Here is a 19,117-nt window from a genome sequence, read left to right as displayed (position 1 = left end):
AGGATGTTGATGTCTTCGAACCTCATTCCAAATGCTCCCGGGGAGAGCAGGAATGGGGCGCTGTGCAGAGGTGGACATCAGAGATGTCCCAAGGGCAGAGGCCCAGAGAAGGTTCTGGGCTAACTGCCTTCCTGAGCCTGATCCAGCAGGTCCTAAATGAGTGGGTGGGAAGAATGTTAGCATCATCTATTCATTGAAGAGGTCTTCATTTAGCACCTGCTGTCTTGTCTTCTGGGATTTGATTGTAATTATTAATGCAATAATAACGACCGTTTCTTGCGTTGGGCGCCTACATGACAGGCGTTATACGAGGGACTTTTCATGTTTTCTGTCACTTAAACCTCCCAGCTGGGAAAGAGACTCATTCTCCCCAGTCTACAGATGTCACTTGCTGGGTCACACAGTGCTATCACAGCTAAGAATGGAACCCAGATGTGACTGGCCCTGGTTCTTTATGACCCCAAGACCTTGCAGAGCCAGAATTATAATGTAAGATATTTTGTTGTTGTTGCTGTTGCTATGAGAGCCTCCACACAAGTCACCCCCCACCCCCACCCCGAGACGTGGTCAGGCCCCGGCCCGTCGGTGGCCTGCAGGATCCTCCTCCTCCATCCCTCGGTCTGACAACCCAAGGCCCGGGCTCCCAAAATACCTACGGTGGAAGGAAGCCCCAGGCATCCGAGCCTCCAGCCAGAGGCCCAGAGCCTTCCCCCCACCCCCACCCTGACCTCCTCCCAGCCCCAAACGGAGCTCAGCGGGACGCTGGCGAGGCGGGGCCCAGCTGGGGACCCAGCCGGAGATGGTTCTGTGTCGCGCGTCAGAAGCGCTAGAGGTCGTTGCAGGGCGTGGGTGGCCCGTGTAGTGGGCTGGGGGGTGGGGGGCGGGCTGGAGGCGGAGCGAGATGGGGTCGTGGCCCGGGCACCGTGCCAACGCTGTAAGAGCCCCCTGCAGGCCCGCAGCTGTGGGGGGACTGCAGAGCCTGGGGCGGCAGAAGATCGACCTGGCCCCGCTGCCAAAACATAGACTGGGGACGGCGCGGGCGGAGAGCGGGGAGGTGACGGTGGTCAAGAGGAATCAAGACAGACTGGGCAGAAGGATCCAGAAATGGAGGAGAGAAAGCCAGAGATGAGTCAGAGACACAGAGACAGAGGACTGACGCTGTCATGGCGAGCGCAGACCTGGGGGCGAGCAGATTCTGAGAGCAGGAAAGAGCAGCGTGATCGTGGGAGTGGAGGCTGCATGGAGCAGACGGCTGGCCCTTCTCCCATGCGGGGCCTGTCCTCCTCTTCCTCAGACCTACCCTCTGAAGAGGACCAAGCGCCAGAGGTACTACTACGAAGCTGCCTTTCTGGCCATCCTCAAGAAAAACAGAAAGATGGCCAAGGAGCGGGGCCTAATAAGCCCCGAAGATTTTGCCCAGCTGCAAAAGTACATGGAATGTGAGTCGTCCTCCCAGCTGCCCGGTCCTGGAGCTCCCACCCGGTCCCAACCCTCCTTCCTCATTATATCCCCCCCAGCACCCACTGTATTTGTGCCCCCCCCCCCAAGCCCTTGCCTAGGAACGGCAGGAAGGAGACCACCCTCCCTGTACCTGGGCTGCTCACTGCAGGTCTCAGAGGAGCAGAGACCAGTGCCACGTTGGAGCCTCGGAAATGCTTTGCCCTCGTTCTTTCCATGCATCTCCTTGGGATTTCTTCTTTCTTCATCTCATCTGATTTTTTTTTTTTTTCCGCCTGGTGGACGTCGGGGTGGGGGTCTTGGCAGAAGGCAGGATGGCTGGGGCTGTGCTAATGCCCTTCTCTCACTTCCTTCCCACCTAGACTCCACCAAAAAGGTCAGCGACGTTCTAAAGCTTTTCGAGGAAGACAAGATGGCTCAGTACGTCCAGGGAGATGTGAGTGGCCGCCGGGCCATGGGACGTCCTCTCCATGGCCAGCTCCTCCCATCAACTTTTAAGGATTACTGTGGGCCTGCCCTTCCCCCTAAATGCCCCGGTGTCCATCGTCACGGCAGACATTGTATAGGACAAAACAAGAGATTCTGCCAACTCAGAACTTGGCCCCATCCTTCTGCTGCAGATGCTGCTCTGCCCTGTGCTTCCTGTCTCTGTCTCCACTGCTCCCCCCGCCTCCCACCCCCCAGCTCCCACCCTGCACACTCCCCAGGGTGATGCTCACTCTCATCCTAGGCCATCGGATACGAAGGATTCCAGCAATTTCTGAAAGTCTATCTGGACGTGGATGAAGTTCCCGGCCCCCTAAGTCTGGCACTGTTTCAATCCTTCCAGACTGGCGACTCCGTAAACAGTACTGTGACAAAAGGTATGGTCAGCAGGGAGGACTGGACTGGGCCTCTGGAAGAGAAGTCAAAGCAGTGTGGGCTTGGGCATGAGAGTTCCTGACCTGTGGCCAGGTCAGGAGAGAGAGCTGGACGGTGGTGGGGCCGGGCTAAGAGCCAGAGGGAGGGAAGTTAACGGGGAGAGTTGGAACAAAAGAGAAAAGAGGAACCAGAGCAGGGGGACCCCTGACGGCAGAGCCGCTGTGCCTTTTTGTAAGCAGATGTGGTGTGTCTCAGCGATGTCTCCTGCTACTTTTCCCTTCTGGAGGGTGGCCGGCCAGAAGACAAGCTAGAATGTGAGTTGCCTTGCTGGACCGGGAGAGGAGGAGAAGGGTGAAGGGAGACAGGAGCATTCCCCAGGCTCTCCTCCCTGTCCTTCCAGGATTCCTATGGGTTGACAAGGCCAGACAAAGGTGGGGCCAGAGAATGGGCCCATTCCCTCTGTCCGCCCCCACACTACTTATCCTTAACCCACCCACCATGGTCGCCGCAGTTCCCGTGTCTTATATGAGCATCCTTCAAAAGGTTCATGGAAAATGGATGGAGAGACATGTTTAGGGTTGGGATGCTGGTATTCCATGTCAGAGCACCTAGGTTCAAGTTTTTGTTGTGCTCCTCATGCTGCTTCCTGGGAATTGCTCTCTGGGAAGTAGCAGGTGATGGCTCAAGTGAGTGGGTTCCTGCCATCCTTGTGAGAGACTTGGACTGAGTTCCCAGCTCTCCGGTATGCCCTGGCACAGCCCCAGCCATTGCAAGCATTTGGAGAGTGGACCCAAAAATATATATACATATATAAGTGCAAAAAACTTTGAAGTCCATGCAAATGAAGGGGTCTTTTAAAAAAAAGTTTATGAGAAATACACATCATAAAAAAAACTATGCTTGGATTTCAAACATTTATTTGCACCACAGTAAACTCATCTTTTAATTTCACCTCATTTGCTATGAACTTTTTGCAATGCCCTAGTCTGTTCTCAGGTAGGTGGCCTGGGGTGTTGTTGGGGTATGGGAGTGTGTGCTGTCTCCCCGCTCAGAGATTCGGCATGCCTGCTTCCTGTTTCCCCTCCCTTTTGGTCTCCTTTGGTCCCACCCCAAGCTCATGTTCTTCACCCAAAAGCTCTTCCCATCTCTGTTTTCCCTGTTTGAATCCTCTGCGTATCTCTCACAAAATGACCTTGGCACCCCTAAAACACCCCCACAGTCACCTTCAAGCTGTACGACACGGACAGAAATGGGATCCTGGACAGCTCAGTGAGTTGGGGGACCTGGATGCGGGGCAAGGGAATGTGTGTCCGTTTGTCTGTGCCCTCCTGTGTCAACTCTCCCAGGGTCTTAGGAAGCAGAGGAGGCTGGGAGGAGACATCGAGTCCTCCAGGACCAAATTAGGGAATAGGTTCCAAACTCTTGACCCCTCAGAGAGGGGGCTGCCTCACAAGCATACAATGGAGGGGGTGGATCCAGGAGCCCTGATTTCTGGAGGAGAGTGGATGCTGGCAGTGAGGGGGCTCTGGCTGTTACTCTTACCCTCTTTGTCACAGGAAGTGGAAAAAATCATCCTACAGATGATGCGAATGGCTGAGTATCTGGACTGGGATGTGTCTGAGCTGAGGCCGGTAAGACGGTCCCTCCTTCACGGTCCCTCTCTCGTACCTTCTGCCCCAGGGAGTCCTGCAGCTGCCTCGCCCCATCTCAGACAGGCAGCCTGCCTCCCCAGGCTGGGTTGTCCTAAGAGGCGGTGGAGAGGTGTGGGGTCAGAGCGGCACCCAAAAGTCCATTCGCACTCTCAGATTCTTCAGGACATGATGAAGGAGATTGACTACGATGGCAGTGGCTCTGTCTCCCTGGCCGAGTGGGTCCGGGCCGGAGCCACCACGGTACCACTGCTGGTGCTGCTGGGTCTGGAGATGGTAAGCAGGCCAGACCTGGGAGGATGGGTCACATGGCTGCCTTGGGGAGCACGCGCCGGAGGTTGGCCCTCGGAGGACTCACACACTCCTGGCGCCTGCTGTGCCCTCCCAGACTCTGAAAGATGACGGCCAACATATGTGGAGACCCAAGAGGTTCCCCAGACCAGTCTACTGCAACCTGTGCGAGTCGTGCATTGGTCTAGGCAAACAGGGGCTGAGCTGTAACCGTGAGTGATGGGACCGGGGAGCCTGGCACAGGAGGAGAGCCCAGCCCTCTGGGGTTGGAGAGATCTGGGTCTGAATCCTGGCTTGCAGCTCAGCTCCTGCCTGACACGTGGATCGGTGCTGGGGACAGGCAGGGGAGAGCAGTTGCTCTCTTAAGAGGAAGGGTGAGATAAAGGCATAGGTCTTGGAGATGAGACACTCACACCCGCCTTTAATTCTCTGCCATACCTAAGAGCAAGGGTTTACGTGTCCTCTTCCAGTTAACGATCTTCTCTCACCCCCAAGTAAGCAGGAAGGAGGGAGAGGGGCTGCAGCTAGGGCTCTGACCTCCTCCCCTCTCCTCAGTGTGCAAGTACACTGTCCACGACCATTGCACCATGAAGGCCCTGCCGTGCGAAGTCAGCACCTATGCCAAGTCTCGGAAGGACATTGGTGTGAGTGGTCCTAGACTCACCACCGCCATCATGGCCCTGGCCCTTGACCCCTTGCTACCTTCAGCCCCTCTCTCCCCCAGCCCCAGTCTCTGCTTAGACCCTCCCAGACAAGGAGCTGCCTTTCTCCCCAAGGTCCAAGCACACGTGTGGGTGCGAGGAGGCTGCGAGTCCGGCCGCTGTGACCGCTGTCAGAAAAAGATCCGCATCTACCACAGTCTAACGGGGCTGCATTGTGTGTGGTGCCACCTAGAGGTCAGTTTGGGAGTTAGCTTCGCAGGCTCTGCCTAGGGCCAGGAACACTCCGCAGGCGGTCCTCTTCTTGCACCGTCCCTCTCACCTTTTTTTTTTTTAAGATTTATTTCACTGGGGCCGGCGCTATGGTATAGTAGGTTAAGCCTCCAACTGCAGCACCAGCATCCTCTATGGGTGCCTGTTCAAGTCCTAGCTACTCACACTTTCGATAGAGCTTTCTTCTGATATACCTGGGAAAGCAGTAGAAGATAGCCTAAGAGCTTGGGCCCCTAAACCTATGTGGGAGACCCAAAAAAAGCTCCTGGCTTTCGTCTGAGCCAGCTCTGGCCATTGCAGCCATTTGGGGAGTGAACTGGCAGATGGAAGACCTCTCTCTCCGTCTCTCAGATCACCATTTGCTAGTTCATTCCGCATATGACTGCAACAGCTGGAGCTGGACCAGACCAAAACCAGGAGCCAGGAACCTCTTCTGGGTCTCCCACATGGGTGCAGGGGCCCAAACACTTGGGCCATCTTCCACTGCTTTCCTAGCCACATTATCAGGGAGCTGGATTGGAGGTGAAGCAGCCAGGGCTTGACCCAGAGCCCATTTCTGGTATACTTGCTACTGCTCAAAGCAGGCCCCTTCATGTCTTCTTTAGGGCCATAGTGGCACTATTCCCAAAGCTTCTCTTTCCAGTCCACACTTCCAAGTTGAGAGGTGGCAGGGTACCCTCTGATCTGTCTGTATCTTGTCTTTCAGATCCACGATGACTGCCTGCAAGCAGTGGGCCAGGAGTGTGACTGTGGGCTGCTCCGAGATCACATTCTCCCTCCATCTTCCATCTATCCTAGCGTGCTGGTGAGACCCTCAGGCAGCAGCCAGGAGGGGACAGGAGTGCCACCCCTGTTTCTCTCTCTCTCACACACACACACACACACATACACAGACACACACACACGATGCCATCTAGAACACAGAGCCCATCTGTTGCAGGATTCATGCGCAATCCCACTCTAACTTCCTTTCCTTGCCTTTCCTCCCCCTCCCAGGTCTCTGGACAGGATCGGAAACAAAGCAAAGTCAGCCAGAAGAACGCGGATGATTTAAATTTGAGCACCTCCGAGGCTTTGCGGGTACAGGGCTGAGAACTTGGCCTTCACAGTGTGTGTGTGGGGGGTGTTTTGCACCTGGAGGGGATGCTGAAATGGAAAAGCCTGCGGTGGGGGGAGGGTGCCTCATCCCTAGGATCACCACTGTGGTGAGGGAGAGGAGGGGAGGGAGGGGACGCATCTTGGGGGAACCCCGTCCACCTTCACGCTGACAAAATCCTACTGTCTTTGTCCCTATGCTCTTCCCCTAATGCAGATCGACCCTGTTTCTAACACCCACCCACTCCTAGTCTTCGTCAATCCCAAGAGTGGTGGGAAGCAGGGGCAGAGGTGAGGACAGCCGCGCTGGGTCTTCTGAGATGGGCAGGAGGAAGTGTGTGGGAATGGAGGGGGTGCACCTTGAGGACCTCAAGAGGGGGTGTACGTCACATCCACACCCCCGGCGCCCCGCGCCTGCCATCAGCTTTCCTTTTTCCCTCACACAGGGTGTTTTGGAAGTTCCAATACATACTAAACCCTCGACAAGTGTTCAACCTTGTAAAGGATGGTCCCGAGGCAGGGTGAGTACAGGACAGGGACTGTGGATCGTTTCTTAAGACTTATCTATTTATTTGAGGGAGATAGAGAGAGAGGGACAGAGATCTTCCCTCTGCTGGTTCATTCCCCAAATGCCGACCATAGCCAGGGCTGGGCTGAAGCCAGGAGCCCAGAACTCAATCTGAGACTCCCACCTGGGTAGCAGGAACCCAGGCACTGGTGCCATCATCTGTTGCCCCCCGGGCGGATTAGGAGGAGGCTGGATGGGAAGTGGAGGAGCTGGGACTCACGTTGGCACTCTGCTGCGGGACGTGGAGTGTCCCGAGCAGCAGCTTCAATGGCTGTCTCACAACACCCGGCCCTATCACAGTGTGCCCGCGGGGCAGCGTCACTGCGCATGTGCGGGAGGAGCAGCCGCAGTGCATGCCGGGAAAAGAGGGCACCCCAGGAAATCGGAATGCCGGAAGTCTGCTTCTAGGGGCCCTGGTCGCCCTGTCGTCTGAGCACTCGAGGCTGTCTCTGTCCTGCTTTCAGTGCACGAGAGCAGGTTCCCCAACCACTGCGCAGCGGCTACAACTTTCCCCAATATCCTAATGGGATATTACTAATAAAAATGCGGGTCTCCTGACGTGGGAGGGACAAGAGCGAATCTCCTGCCCGGGAGTTGGGAAGCCTCAGGGCTCCTGCCTCTTTTCATCTCCTCCCCCATCTTTTGTCTCAGGCTCCGGTTCTTCAAGGACGTCCCCGACTTCCGGATCTTGGTATGCGGTGGAGATGGCACCGTAGGCTGGATTCTAGACACCATTGGTCAGTGCAGGAGAGGCCCCGGGTGGAGGACTGGAGCCTTCCGAAGCTAACACCCTCTGTCTGTCTCTTCACCTGCCCCCTCAGACAAAGCCAACTTGCCCGTTGCCCCTCCGGTCGCTGTGCTGCCCCTGGGCACTGGAAATGACCTGGCTCGTTGCTTACGATGGGGAGGAGGTAAGGGGTTGCCGGTGGCTGGGGGACATTGAGCAGGAAGGGAAAGGCACCCAGGGAGGAGCCTGGGCATCTGATAGAGAGGGCTGGGGAGGAAGAGAGGCGCAGATGTCCAAATACAAGAGCGCTTTGGGAGAAGCAGGGACTGCAGTCAGAACCCAGAAGGGCCAGGGTGACAGTCTCCTTCCCTCTAGACCTGTACATGTTTACCTGTCTCCTAACTAACCCGTGGGGCTAGGGATGGCAATGTGGAACCAGGAAGGTTCTATGAGAGCCAAGCGAGGTGCTGAGTGACAAAACTAGCGGGAGCTTTGGCTGTGATGCATTCATTGAATCAGACAGTTAACCATTCATTCATTCATTCATTATCATTTCTTTCCTTTTTTTTTTTTTTTAAAAGATTTTGTTTATTTATTTCAGAGGTAGATACTCTGGTTTCTCTTCAGATTGTATAAATTTTTCACCTATTTCAGAGGTAGAGTTACAGACAGAGACAGGGAGAGACAGAGAAAGGTCTTCTATCCACTGGTTCACTCCACAAATGGCTGCAATGCCCAGAGCTGGGCTGATCCCGAGCCAGGAGCCAGGAGCTTTCTTGTGGTCTCCTATGAGTGCAGGGGCCCAAGCACTTGGGCCATCTTCCACTGCTTTCCCATTCACGTTAGCAGGGAGCGGGATCGGAAGTACAATAGCCAGAACTGGAACTGGCAGCCATATGGAATGTCCGCATTGTTGGTGGCAGCTTAACCGGCTGTGCCACAATGAGGGTCCCTTGGAAAAGATTTTGTATGTTTTGTATTGTCTGCCTGTGTTGTTTTCAGTTTCTTTGAACTTGGTTCTTCAGTTCAGTACAATCCCCTCGTCTTCCCTGCTAGTCACTTGCTCTCTTTACTCTTTTTTTTTTTTTTTTAAGATTTATTTATTTATTTGGAAGGCAGAGTTATAGAGAGACAGAGGCAAAGAGAGGTCTTCCATCTGCTGGTTCACTCCCCAAATGGTCACAACAGCCGGAGCTGGGCCGATCCGAAGCTGGGAGCCAGGAACTTCTTCCAGGTGTCCCACGTGGGTGCAGGGGCCCAAGCACTTGGACCATCTTCTACTGCTTTCCCAGGCCATAGCAGAGAGCTGGATCCGAAGTGGAGCAGCTGGGACTGGAACTGGCGCCCATATGGGATGTCGGCGCTGCAGGTGGCAGCTTTACCTGCTATGCCACAGTGCCGCCCCCTCACTTTACTTTTTAACTACTGAAGCATTTGTGTGTGTAATTCTTGATCCATGGGGGAACTTTTTCTTTAGTTTTTTTTATTTGAGAGACAGAGAAAAACAGACAGCTGTCATCTGGTTTACTTCCCAAATGCCCACAACAGCCAAAACTGGGCTGTGGTCAAAGGGAGGAGCCAGGAAATCAGTCCAGGTCTCCCATGTGGGTGGCAGGAACTCAATTACTTGAGTCATCACCACTGCCTCCCAGGGTCGGCATTAGCAGAAAGCTGGAGGCAGGAGCCAGGACCAGGCATCGAACCTCCAGTGTGGGACACCGTGCTAGGCCAAACGCCCACTCCACATGGAGGAATTCTTGATGCAACTAAAGATGTAACTCGAAGAACAAATAGGAAAAAGTGTCTCTGGATGTATGTTATGTATGTTATAACTTAAGTCTAACACACGGATGTATGAGCAAGGTTTCAAATCCTCAACGTCTTTTTCATTTATAGAATTAGAAACTGAAATTATGTCTTTTAGGCTTTGCTTTTTATTCTGCAAACAAGACTCTCGCAGTACTTTTTCCTTTCTTTTTTTTTTTAAATTTATTTTTTATTTATTTTTGACAGGCAGAGTAGACAGTGAGAGAGAGAGAGAGACAGAGAGAAAGGTCTTCCTTTTGCCGTTGGTTCACCCTCCAATGGCCGCTGTGGCCGGCGCATCTCGCTGATCCGAAGGCAGGAGCCAGGTGCTTCTCCTGGTCTCCCATGTGGGTGCAGGACCCAAGCACTTGGGCCATCCTCCTCTGCACTCCCGGGCCATAGCAGAGAGCTGGCCTGGAAGAGGGGCAACCGGGACAGAATCCAGCACCCCGACCGGAACTAGAACCTGGTGTGCCAGCGCCGCAAGGTGGAGGATTAGCCTGTTGAGCCACAGCGCCGGCTAATTTTTTTTTTTTTTTTTTTAGATTTATTTATTTGAAAGGCAGAGTTACAGAGAGGCAGGGAGAAAGAGAGAGAAGTCTTCCATCTGCTGGTTCACTCTCCAAATGGCCACAACGGCCATAGTGGAGCCGATCCAAAGCCAGGAGCCAGGAGCTTCTTCTGGGTCTCCCACGTGGGTGCAGGGGCCCAAGCACTTGGGCCATCTTCCACTGCTTTCCCAGGCTACAGCAGAGAGCTGGATCAGAAGTATAACAGCCTGGACTTGAACCGGCACCCTTATGTGATGCCAGCACTGCAAGGGGTGGCTTTACCCAATACACCACAGTGCCAGCCCCTCCCGCGGTACTTCCCTGCCCACTCAGCCTGAATTGTGATAATAAGGACAAAGACAACATTAATATAAATTTGACACTGAAAAAAAGTCCTAAGGTTGAAGAGGGAAAATGAGAGGTCTATCACTAATATCACTATGGGAGCTCTGTGGAAGAGGGGTTGGAGGAAGCAGACAGGCTAAGAGACCACAGAGGAGACACAGGAACACACAAGCAAGGACACACAAGCACTGGAGTAAATGAGGTAGAAATCACAGCACTTGATAACTGACTGATAGGCTGTGGTGGAGGAGACAGACAGAAAGTTAGGACGTTTTCTAATATTATAGACTGAAGCTCATTAGCAGGGAGTTAGATTGGAAGTGGAATAGCTGGGATGTGAACTGATGCCCATATGAGATACTGGCCTTGCAGGCAACGGCTTAACCTGCCGCACCACAACACTAGCCCCTGAAATACTTGTGTTTTTTTAATATTGATTTATTTGAAAGCAGAGTTAATGGAGAAAGAGGGAGAGACAAAGATCCTCTATCCACTGGTTCATTCTCCAAATGGCTGAAATCATGGGGGCCGGGCCGATCTGAAGCCAGGAGCCAGTAGCTTCTTCTGGGTCTCCCCCATGGGTGTAGGGACCCAAGCACTTGGGTCATCCTCTGCTGGCTTCCCAAGCATATTAGCAGGGAGCTGGATTGGAAGTGGAGTAGCCGGGACATGAACTGGCACCCATACAGGATGCTGGAGCCACAAGTGGTGGCTTTACCTGCTACACCACAGCGCCAGCCCCTTGAAACACATTTTTTTTTTTAAAAAAGATAGTTGAGTAATACAGAAGGAAAACTACTTTAAGGAAGAACAGCTGATTCAGGTTTGAACATGTTGAACTGTCAGTAGAGCAACCAGATTGACATGTTGTGGTGAGATGTTAGAAATAGGCATCAGGAATTTAGAAGAAAAATCAGAGCTTGAAACATACGTTGGAGAGTCATCTACTCCTAGGTGGCAGCTGACATCCCGAGAGTAGACGAGATTGCCTGGGGGAAGAAGCAGGAGTAGGTGCCCAGGCACAGCAAGACCCTGGTAAGCACTGAGTAGGGGCAGAGGGTTTAGGGTACTAAGGGTGCCTGCATTATTGCTGATGGCTGCCGTAACGAATCACCAGGGACCATGGCTTTAACACAGCGCGAGTTCGTTGTCTTGGGGTTCTGGAGGTCAGAAGTCCAAAATGGGTCTTGCTGAGCTTTTTAAGTCAAGGTGTTGCTGGGCTGGGTGATCGCAGGCTCCAAGGGAGGAGGCTGGCACTTGGCTTTCCCAGTTTCCAGAGGCCACCTGCTTTCCGTGGCTCGTGGCCTCCCTTCCCATGGGCAGTGTCCTCCCTTCAGCCTCTGCTTGCCTCGTGGCATCTCCTTCCGTGGCTCTTTGCTCCTGCCTCCCTCTTCTGCTTGTGTGGGTGGCAGTGTGCTCACTCCGGGACCGAGCCGGTGGCCAGGGTAATCCCCCACTTCAGACACTTTCATTTCGTCTCTTCTGCATGGAGGGCAACATTTTCGCAGGTTCTTGAGAGTAGGGTGTGGGTAGTGTGGGAGGGGGTGAATTGTTCTGCTTTCCGCAAGAAAACAAGAAGGAACAGTGAGCCAGGGTCCTCTGTAGCCGGGAGAGTGAGACGGCAGAGGCTAAGTGACGAGTTTCAGGAGCTGAAAGAGAACTAAAAACAAACTGGGTGTTGGCAGGAAGCACTGGCGGTCCTTGCCAACGGTTTCAGCAGGGTGGAATCAGTGAAAGCAAATGACAGTGGGTTGAGCCATCAGTGGAATGTGGGAAGTGGAGACTTATTTTTTTAACCTTTTTTCCTCCTGATGACGAAAATAATACGTGGTTGTTGTAAAAAATAATTCAAATACTTCAGATATACATGCCAAGAAAGTGAAAGTTCCCTGTAATCTTTTCTCAAAAGTTTTGAGGCCTTTTCCTCCATGGTTTTTTTTTTTTTTTTTTTTAATTTCAAATTTTTGGCACCAGAAATAAATGTTATTTTTTAAATCCCATTTTCCATGAACTTGGAAATATTTATTTTATTTTAAAGTCAGAGAGAGGAGGCCGGCACCGCGGCTCACTAGGCTAATCCTCCGCCTTGCGGCACCGGCACACCAGGTTCTAGTCCCGGTCGGGGCACCGATCCTGTCCCGGTTGCCCCTCTTCCAGGCCAGCTCTCTGCTGTGGCCAGAGAGTGCGGTGGAGGATGGCCCAAGTGTTTGGGCCCTGCACCCCATGGGAGACCAGGAGAAGCACCTGGCTCCTGCCATCGGATCAGCGCGGTGCGCCGGCCACAGCGTGCCAACCGCGGCGGCCATTGGAGGGTGAACCAGCGGCAAAAAGGAAGACCTTTCTCTCTGTCTCTCTCTCTCTCACTGTCCACTCTGCCTGTCAAAAAAAAAAAAAGTCAGAGAGAGGCAGATAGACAAATATCTCCCACCCACTGGTTCACACTCCAGATGCCTGACACAGCAGGGCTGCACCAAGCAGGAATCAGGAGCCAGAGACTCATTCTGGATCTTCCATGTGGGTGGGTGGCAGAGGCCCAGTTCCTTTTTTTTTTTTTTTTTTTTTTTTTTTTTAGGATTTATTTTATTTGTGTAAAAAGCAGAGTTAGAGAGAAAGGGAGAGACATAAAAGCAAACAGAGATCTTCCATCTGCAATGGCTGGGCCTGGGCCAGGCCCCCATGGGTGGCAGGGGCCTAGGCTCTGCTTTTCCAGGCGCGTGCAGGGAGCTGGATTGGAAGCAGAGCAGCCAGGATCTGAAGTGGCAGCATCCCAGGCAGCCCTCTCAGCCCTTGGGCCCAGGTACTAGAGCCATCGGCTGCTGCCTCCCGGGGTTCACATTAGCAGGAAGCTGGAATTGGGAGCAGAGCCGGGTCTTGAAGCCAGGCCCTCCAATATAGAACACAGGCATCCAAAGTGGCTTTATCAGTTAGGCCAGATACCTCCATGGATTTTTCAGAGTACCCTCATATGTAGTTAAACAATGTGATTATTTAATAAATGCTTTTCTTATTTTTTTAACTGAACAATGCATATTGGTTATCAATGTATTTCCATATGAATGGGCTTGCTTCACTCTGGGACTGACAGCATTGTGCTGTGTGATTGTGTAGTAATTTACTAAACCAGGCCTCTGTTGATAGACATTTACGTAGTGTTCGGTTTGGTGCAATTCAAACCACGCTATAGCAAACACTCCCACGTCTATCTCTGCACACAACAGTGAACATTTCTCTAGAGAGGTTTCTATAGACTTGCTGCCCCCAAGGGAACGGACATTTTACTAGTTATTTTCTTTTATAAAATCACACAAATAATGCATCAGTACATCACCTTGGTAAAAGATTTGAAGACTCGGCCGGCGCCGCGGCTCACTAGGCTAATCCTCCGCCTTGCGGCGCCGGCACACAGGGTTCTAGTCCCGGTCGGGGCACCGATCCTGTCCCGGTTGCCCCTCTTCCAGGCCAGCTCTCTGCTGTGGCCCGGGAGTGCAGTGGAGGATGGCCCAAGTGCTTGGGCCCTGCACCCCATGGGAGACCAGGAGAAGCACCTGGCTCCTGCCATCGGAACAGCGCGGTGCGCCGGCCGCAGCGCGCTACCGCGGCGGCCATTGGAGGGTGAACCAACGGCAAAAGGAAGACCTTTCTCTCTGTCTCTCTCTCTCACTGTCCACTCTGCCTGTCAAAAAAAAAAAAAAAGATTTAAAGACTCTTCACACAGAGATGGCCTCTTCCCTTCCCCCACCAAATTTTCTGCGTTCTTCCTCAGAGAAAACCGGTTTCCTGTGTACGCTCATTTTTCAGATTTTGCACGCACATGTGCATGTGCACACAGGCACACACAACATTTTAGCCAGTATAAATGGGAGTGCACTAGACAGATTTTTCTGGGACTTCTTTTCTTCATTGAAAAAATGCTCTGTATCCAAGAGCTGTAATTAAGAGTTTTCATGAGCCAGTGCCATGGCTCAGTAGGCTAATCCTCCGCCTGCGGCACTGGCACCCCAGGTTCTAGTCCCGGTCGGGTCGCCGGATTCTATCCTGGTTGCTCCTCTTCCGGGCCAGCTCTCTGCTGTGGCCCGGGAGTGCAGTGGAGGATGGCCCAAGTGCTTGGGCCCTGCACCCACATGGGAGACCAGGAGAAGCACCTGGCTCCTGCCTTCAGATCAGTGCGTTGCACTGGCTGCAGTGGCCATTGCAGGGTGAACCAATGGTAAAGGAAGACCTTTTTTTTTTTTTTTTTTTTTTTTTTTGACAGGCAGAGTGTCCACAGTTTTCATGGCTTGGATTTTCTGTACCTCATAGAATCTTCCCCTGTTGTTGGACATATAGATTGTTTCCAGTTTTGTTTTGTTTTGTTTTACTGTTTCAGAATACTTTAATAAATATTCTTCTACATTCATCTCTGTGTGTACACACTTGTGTTAGTTTCCGTAAGGGAAATTCCTAAAAGTGGAATTGCTGCATCAAAGGATATGTTTTGACAAAGTTTGGCAACAGTTTGATAAAAATTGTGAAATTGCCTTCCAAAAATGAGTTATCAATATATGCTCCAACTAACAGCAAACCAGAGTGCCAGTTTATCCATAAGCTCATTAACACTTGGTTTTCTCCATCTTGTGCTTTCTCACTCTGTTAGGCAACAAAAGGTTAACTAATAGTTTTTTTGTTTGTTTGTTTGTTTGTTTTAAGATTTATTTACTTATTTGAATGGCAGAGTTCCAGAGAGGCAGAGGCAGAGAGAGGGAGAGAGAGAGAGAAGTCTTCCACCCACTGGTTCACTCCCCAGATGACCACAGCAGCCGAAGTGGGGTCAATCTGAAGTCAGGAGCCAAGAGCTTCTTCCCAGTCTCCCACGTGGTTGCAGGGGCTCAAGGACTTGGGCCATCTTCTACTGCTTTCCCAGGCCATAGCAGAGTGCTGGGTTGGAAATAGAGCAACCGGGACCTGAACTGGCGCCCATATGGGATGCCGGCACTACAGACCGTGGCTTTACCCGCTATACCACAGCGTTGGCCCCTAGTTTTTCATTCTTTTAGTTTTTAACAATATTGAGGCATCTTTCATATGCATCTTGGTCATTTGTTTTGCTTCCTTGTTTGTATCATTTGCCCATTGTTCTATTGATTTTTTTAATAGTAATCTGAAATCTTTTTTAAGATTTATTTGTTTTATTTGAGAGGCCAAGTTACAGACAGAGAGATCTTCCATCTGCTGATTCACTCCCCACATAGCTATAAAAGCCAGAGCTGGGCTGATCTGAAACCAGGAGCTAGGAGCTCCCTCCAGCTCTTCCCACGTGGGTGCACTTGGGCCACTTGGACCATCTTCTACTGCTTTCCCAGCCATAACAGAGAGGTGGGTCAGAAGTGGAGCAGCCAGGACTCAAACCAGCATCTATATAGGATGCCAGGACTGCAGGCCGTGGCTTTACCCGCTACACCACAGCACTGGCAATATGTGCATTTTTAAAGACTTGTTTTATTTATTTGAAAGGCAGAGGGAGAGAGAGAGAAAAAATATCTTCTGTCCACAGGTTCACTCCCCAAATGGCCTTAGTGACAGGGGCTGGGCAAGCCTGAAGCCTGGAGCCTGGAACACCATCCACGTGGGTGGCAGGGGTCCAAGAATTTAGGCCATCTTCTGTTGCTTTCCCAGGCCCATTATCAGGGAGCTGGATTGGAAGTGGAGCCACTGGGGTTCAAACTGGTGCTCTGACATGGAATGCAGGCATTATAAGCAATGGTCTAACTTGCCACAAGACCAACACCTATATATGTATTTTTTCTATTTTTAAAATTTTTAAGGTGTATGTTTATTTATATAACCAAACAGAATTTTAAAATTTTCATATAATCTTATGTATTCCTCTTTCTGGCTCCTACTTCTATATTTTGCTCTAGAAAGGTCTTTTCCACTCAAAGACTTTGAAAGTATTCACTCATGTTTTTGTCTCATGCAAATTCCACTTCATATTTTTCATTTAAATTCTTTGATCCATCTTGAATTGGTTCCAGTATAAGTAGTGATATCTACACCTAGCGTCATTCATAGAATAATCTACTTTTCCCCACTTATTTGAAATGTCATCATATACTGAAATCACATGCATGCTTGAGTCTATTTTGGGCACTCTGTTTCTTTGCTCTTGAACTTTTTGCTCTATTCACTGTGTCAGCGTCACACTACGTAGGCATGATTGCTTTATCTTGTATCTATCCCGTGGAGTGGAGTGAGACAGCATCAGGGGTGGGGACGAGAGACAGATGATCCCTGCTTTGTCACACATCTCTGTCAGCGTTTTCCCTGCCATTCTCTCCAATGTTCCAGATGCACCTGGGCGTCGTTTTCAGATGTGCACACACAGTTGGGAACATTTCACCTTCTGCTGTAGAGTGGAGCAGAGACTCAGCAAGAGGCTGCCCCTGAGAGAGGCTGTGGGAGCCTTGACTGAGCGCCCTGCCCTTTCGCTGGCAAAGCTGGGAGGTTCTCCTGAACCAGAGATGTGTGGGGGTGGGACCCAGGGCTCAGGGCTAACCTGACTTCTCCTCCACCTCCAGGGTACGAGGGACAGAACTTGGCGAAGATCCTCAAGGATTTAGAGATGAGTAAGGTGGTGCATATAGATCGATGGTCTATAGAGGTGATACCTCAACAGACCGAAGAAAAGAGCGACCCAGTCCCCTTCCAGATCATCAATAACTACTTCTCCATCGGTGTGGTCAGTGGATGGGCGAACAGGGAAGGGAGGGCCTGGAGTTAAGTTTGCAGAAGTTGGAGGAGGGCAGAAGGGGAAGGCAGAAACTAAGAGAACTGTGGAGCTGGGACATGGGGCATGCAGTACACTAGTGTGGATGGTGAAAAGAAGACCTTGGGACGTGCTGCACCCATCCTGTGGTGGCGGGGGCGGGGAGGAAGCTCTGAGCTGAGGCAGAAGGCAGGCCTCTGGTCCAACACACCTCGAACTCCCCAGGATGCCTCCATTGCTCACCGATTCCACACCATGCGAGAGAAATATCCTGAGAAGTTCAACAGCAGGTAAGCACAAGGACAGGGGGCTACAGGCTCACCCAGCACCAGGGATCAGATTGTGACCGCCTGTGACTCGGGATTCTTAGTTGGGCAGTGACACCGCCAGGAAGGGCCCCCAAGCAAAGCTACCCTTGTCTCCTGTGGAGTTGGGGTCAACACCCTTCGCCGTCACCTACCCTTGTCTGCCATCAGTGTGTGACCTGTGCCCCCTCCCCTTCCCTGCTGGGCATGGTATGGGGGCTGACACAGAATGAAGAACAAGCTGTGGTACTTCGAATTTGCCACCTCTGAATCCATCTTCTCAACGTGCAAAAAGCTGGAGGAGTCTCTGACCGTTGAGGTGTGTGTAATGAGACCCAAGTTGACTTCGTTCGCAGCTTCCTGTAGCCGAGTTTCTCCCTTGGCAGGCACCCTCACGAACCTCCCATGTTCTTGAACCTGTCCTTCTCTGACCTCCCAGCTCTCCAACCTTGGTTCCCACGTCCTCAAGATACACTAGTCCCTATTTCCCTTGCTCTTGCAAACCTCCAAATCCTGGCCTTCCCAGTCTGCCATCTGGTGGAGGGAGTGGTCACAGCCGTGACTATGCCGTGAGGTGAGGATCTGTGCTCTCCCCTCCTGGGGCTGTGCCCCCTCCCCTCAGATCTGTGGGAAACCGCTGGATCTGAGCAGCCTGTCCCTAGAAGGCATCGCAGTGCTCAACATCCCTAGCATGCACGGTGGCTCCAACCTCTGGGGTGATACCAGGAGACCTCATGGAGATCTCTATGGGATCAACCAGGCCTTAGGCAATACAGCTAAAGTCATCACTGACCCTGATATCCTGAAAACCTGTGTACCAGGTGAGAGGGACAGCCCACGGAGCTGGCTGGGTGGGACCAGGATGAAGCTGTGACTCCCTCTGGGGGCAACCAGCTGCTACTCTGCTCTTCACCCCCAGACCTCAGTGACAAGCGACTGGAAGTCGTGGGGCTGGAGGGTGCCATTGAGATGGGCCAGATCTACACCAAACTCAAGAGTGCTGGACATCGGCTAGCCAAGTGCTCTGAGATCACTTTTCGGTAAGGGCCCGAGGGAAGGAGCGTGGCCGCCTGAGCAGCAGAGGTTGTGGTGTGCGGGTGGTAAGGACAGCTCCACTAACACCCCTTGGCCTCCCCGCAGCACCACAAAAACCCTCCCCATGCAAATCGACGGGGAGCCCTGGATGCAGACGCCCTGCACAGTGAGTGCCGCCTGTGCCTGCCTGACACGGAGCCCTCGGGCTCCGCGGGTTGTAAAGCTCCATTCCACAGCTTCTTTGCTTTCTCCTGAAGCCCAAAACTTCCCCCTGCACACCATTCCTCCCATAGCCTGAATTCTCAGCCTCTGGGCCTCCACGCCGTGGCCTCTCCCTGTAGATTCACCCCCAAATCCCGGATGCTTTAGAACCAAGGTGCCAGGAGCTGCCTCTGAACGTGTGCCCCCTCTTCCCTTCCAGGTCAAGATCACGCACAAGAACCAGATGCCCATGCTCATGGGCCCGCCCCCCCGCTCCTCCAATTTCTTTGGCTTCTTGAGCTGAGGGGACACCTGCAGCCCCCAAGCCAGTCTTGAGCCCACCTCCCAGGGTTTGGACTCCACCCCCAAAGCTCTGTACATTGCTGCCACACCCTCCTGTCCGCTCAGGAGCGTGTTCCTTCATCCTCACAGTATTTATTGTCCTGCCCCACCTCACTGTTAAACACACACACACACACACACACCCCACATACGTTGAAAGTGCCTCATCAGAATAAAATGACTTTTTCTCCCCACCGGGATATTGCTAA

General features: G+C 52.3%; 1 protein-coding gene across 3 annotated transcripts in view; it reads left to right on the top strand.

The window, feature by feature from the left end:
• The window catches only part of DGKA (diacylglycerol kinase alpha), a 21,963-nt gene extending 2,846 nt beyond the window's left edge, over positions 1-19,117 (top strand). For all 3 annotated transcript variants that reach the window (XM_062203501.1, XM_062203502.1, XM_062203503.1), the window contains 23 exons: positions 1,295-1,439; positions 1,821-1,894; positions 2,189-2,321; positions 2,559-2,633; positions 3,539-3,588; positions 3,876-3,950; positions 4,125-4,244; positions 4,357-4,471; positions 4,815-4,903; positions 5,036-5,155; positions 5,898-5,996; positions 6,188-6,271; positions 6,504-6,577; positions 6,733-6,807; positions 7,506-7,591; positions 7,676-7,765; positions 16,838-16,998; positions 17,251-17,315; positions 17,559-17,649; positions 17,953-18,151; positions 18,250-18,370; positions 18,471-18,531; positions 18,787-19,117. In XM_062203501.1, the coding sequence (XP_062059485.1) occupies positions 1,376-1,439; positions 1,821-1,894; positions 2,189-2,321; positions 2,559-2,633; positions 3,539-3,588; positions 3,876-3,950; positions 4,125-4,244; positions 4,357-4,471; positions 4,815-4,903; positions 5,036-5,155; positions 5,898-5,996; positions 6,188-6,271; positions 6,504-6,577; positions 6,733-6,807; positions 7,506-7,591; positions 7,676-7,765; positions 16,838-16,998; positions 17,251-17,315; positions 17,559-17,649; positions 17,953-18,151; positions 18,250-18,370; positions 18,471-18,531; positions 18,787-18,870 (2,205 nt within the window). In that variant the 5' untranslated portion in view covers positions 1,295-1,375 and the 3' untranslated portion in view covers positions 18,871-19,117. The remainder of the gene's footprint in view (positions 1-1,294; positions 1,440-1,820; positions 1,895-2,188; positions 2,322-2,558; positions 2,634-3,538; positions 3,589-3,875; positions 3,951-4,124; positions 4,245-4,356; positions 4,472-4,814; positions 4,904-5,035; positions 5,156-5,897; positions 5,997-6,187; positions 6,272-6,503; positions 6,578-6,732; positions 6,808-7,505; positions 7,592-7,675; positions 7,766-16,837; positions 16,999-17,250; positions 17,316-17,558; positions 17,650-17,952; positions 18,152-18,249; positions 18,371-18,470; positions 18,532-18,786) is intronic.

This window comes from Lepus europaeus, chromosome 10 (assembly GCF_033115175.1).
Source record: "Lepus europaeus isolate LE1 chromosome 10, mLepTim1.pri, whole genome shotgun sequence".
Taxonomy (NCBI): domain Eukaryota; kingdom Metazoa; phylum Chordata; class Mammalia; order Lagomorpha; family Leporidae; genus Lepus; species Lepus europaeus.
This window is presented reverse-complemented; position numbering and strand designations above follow the sequence as displayed.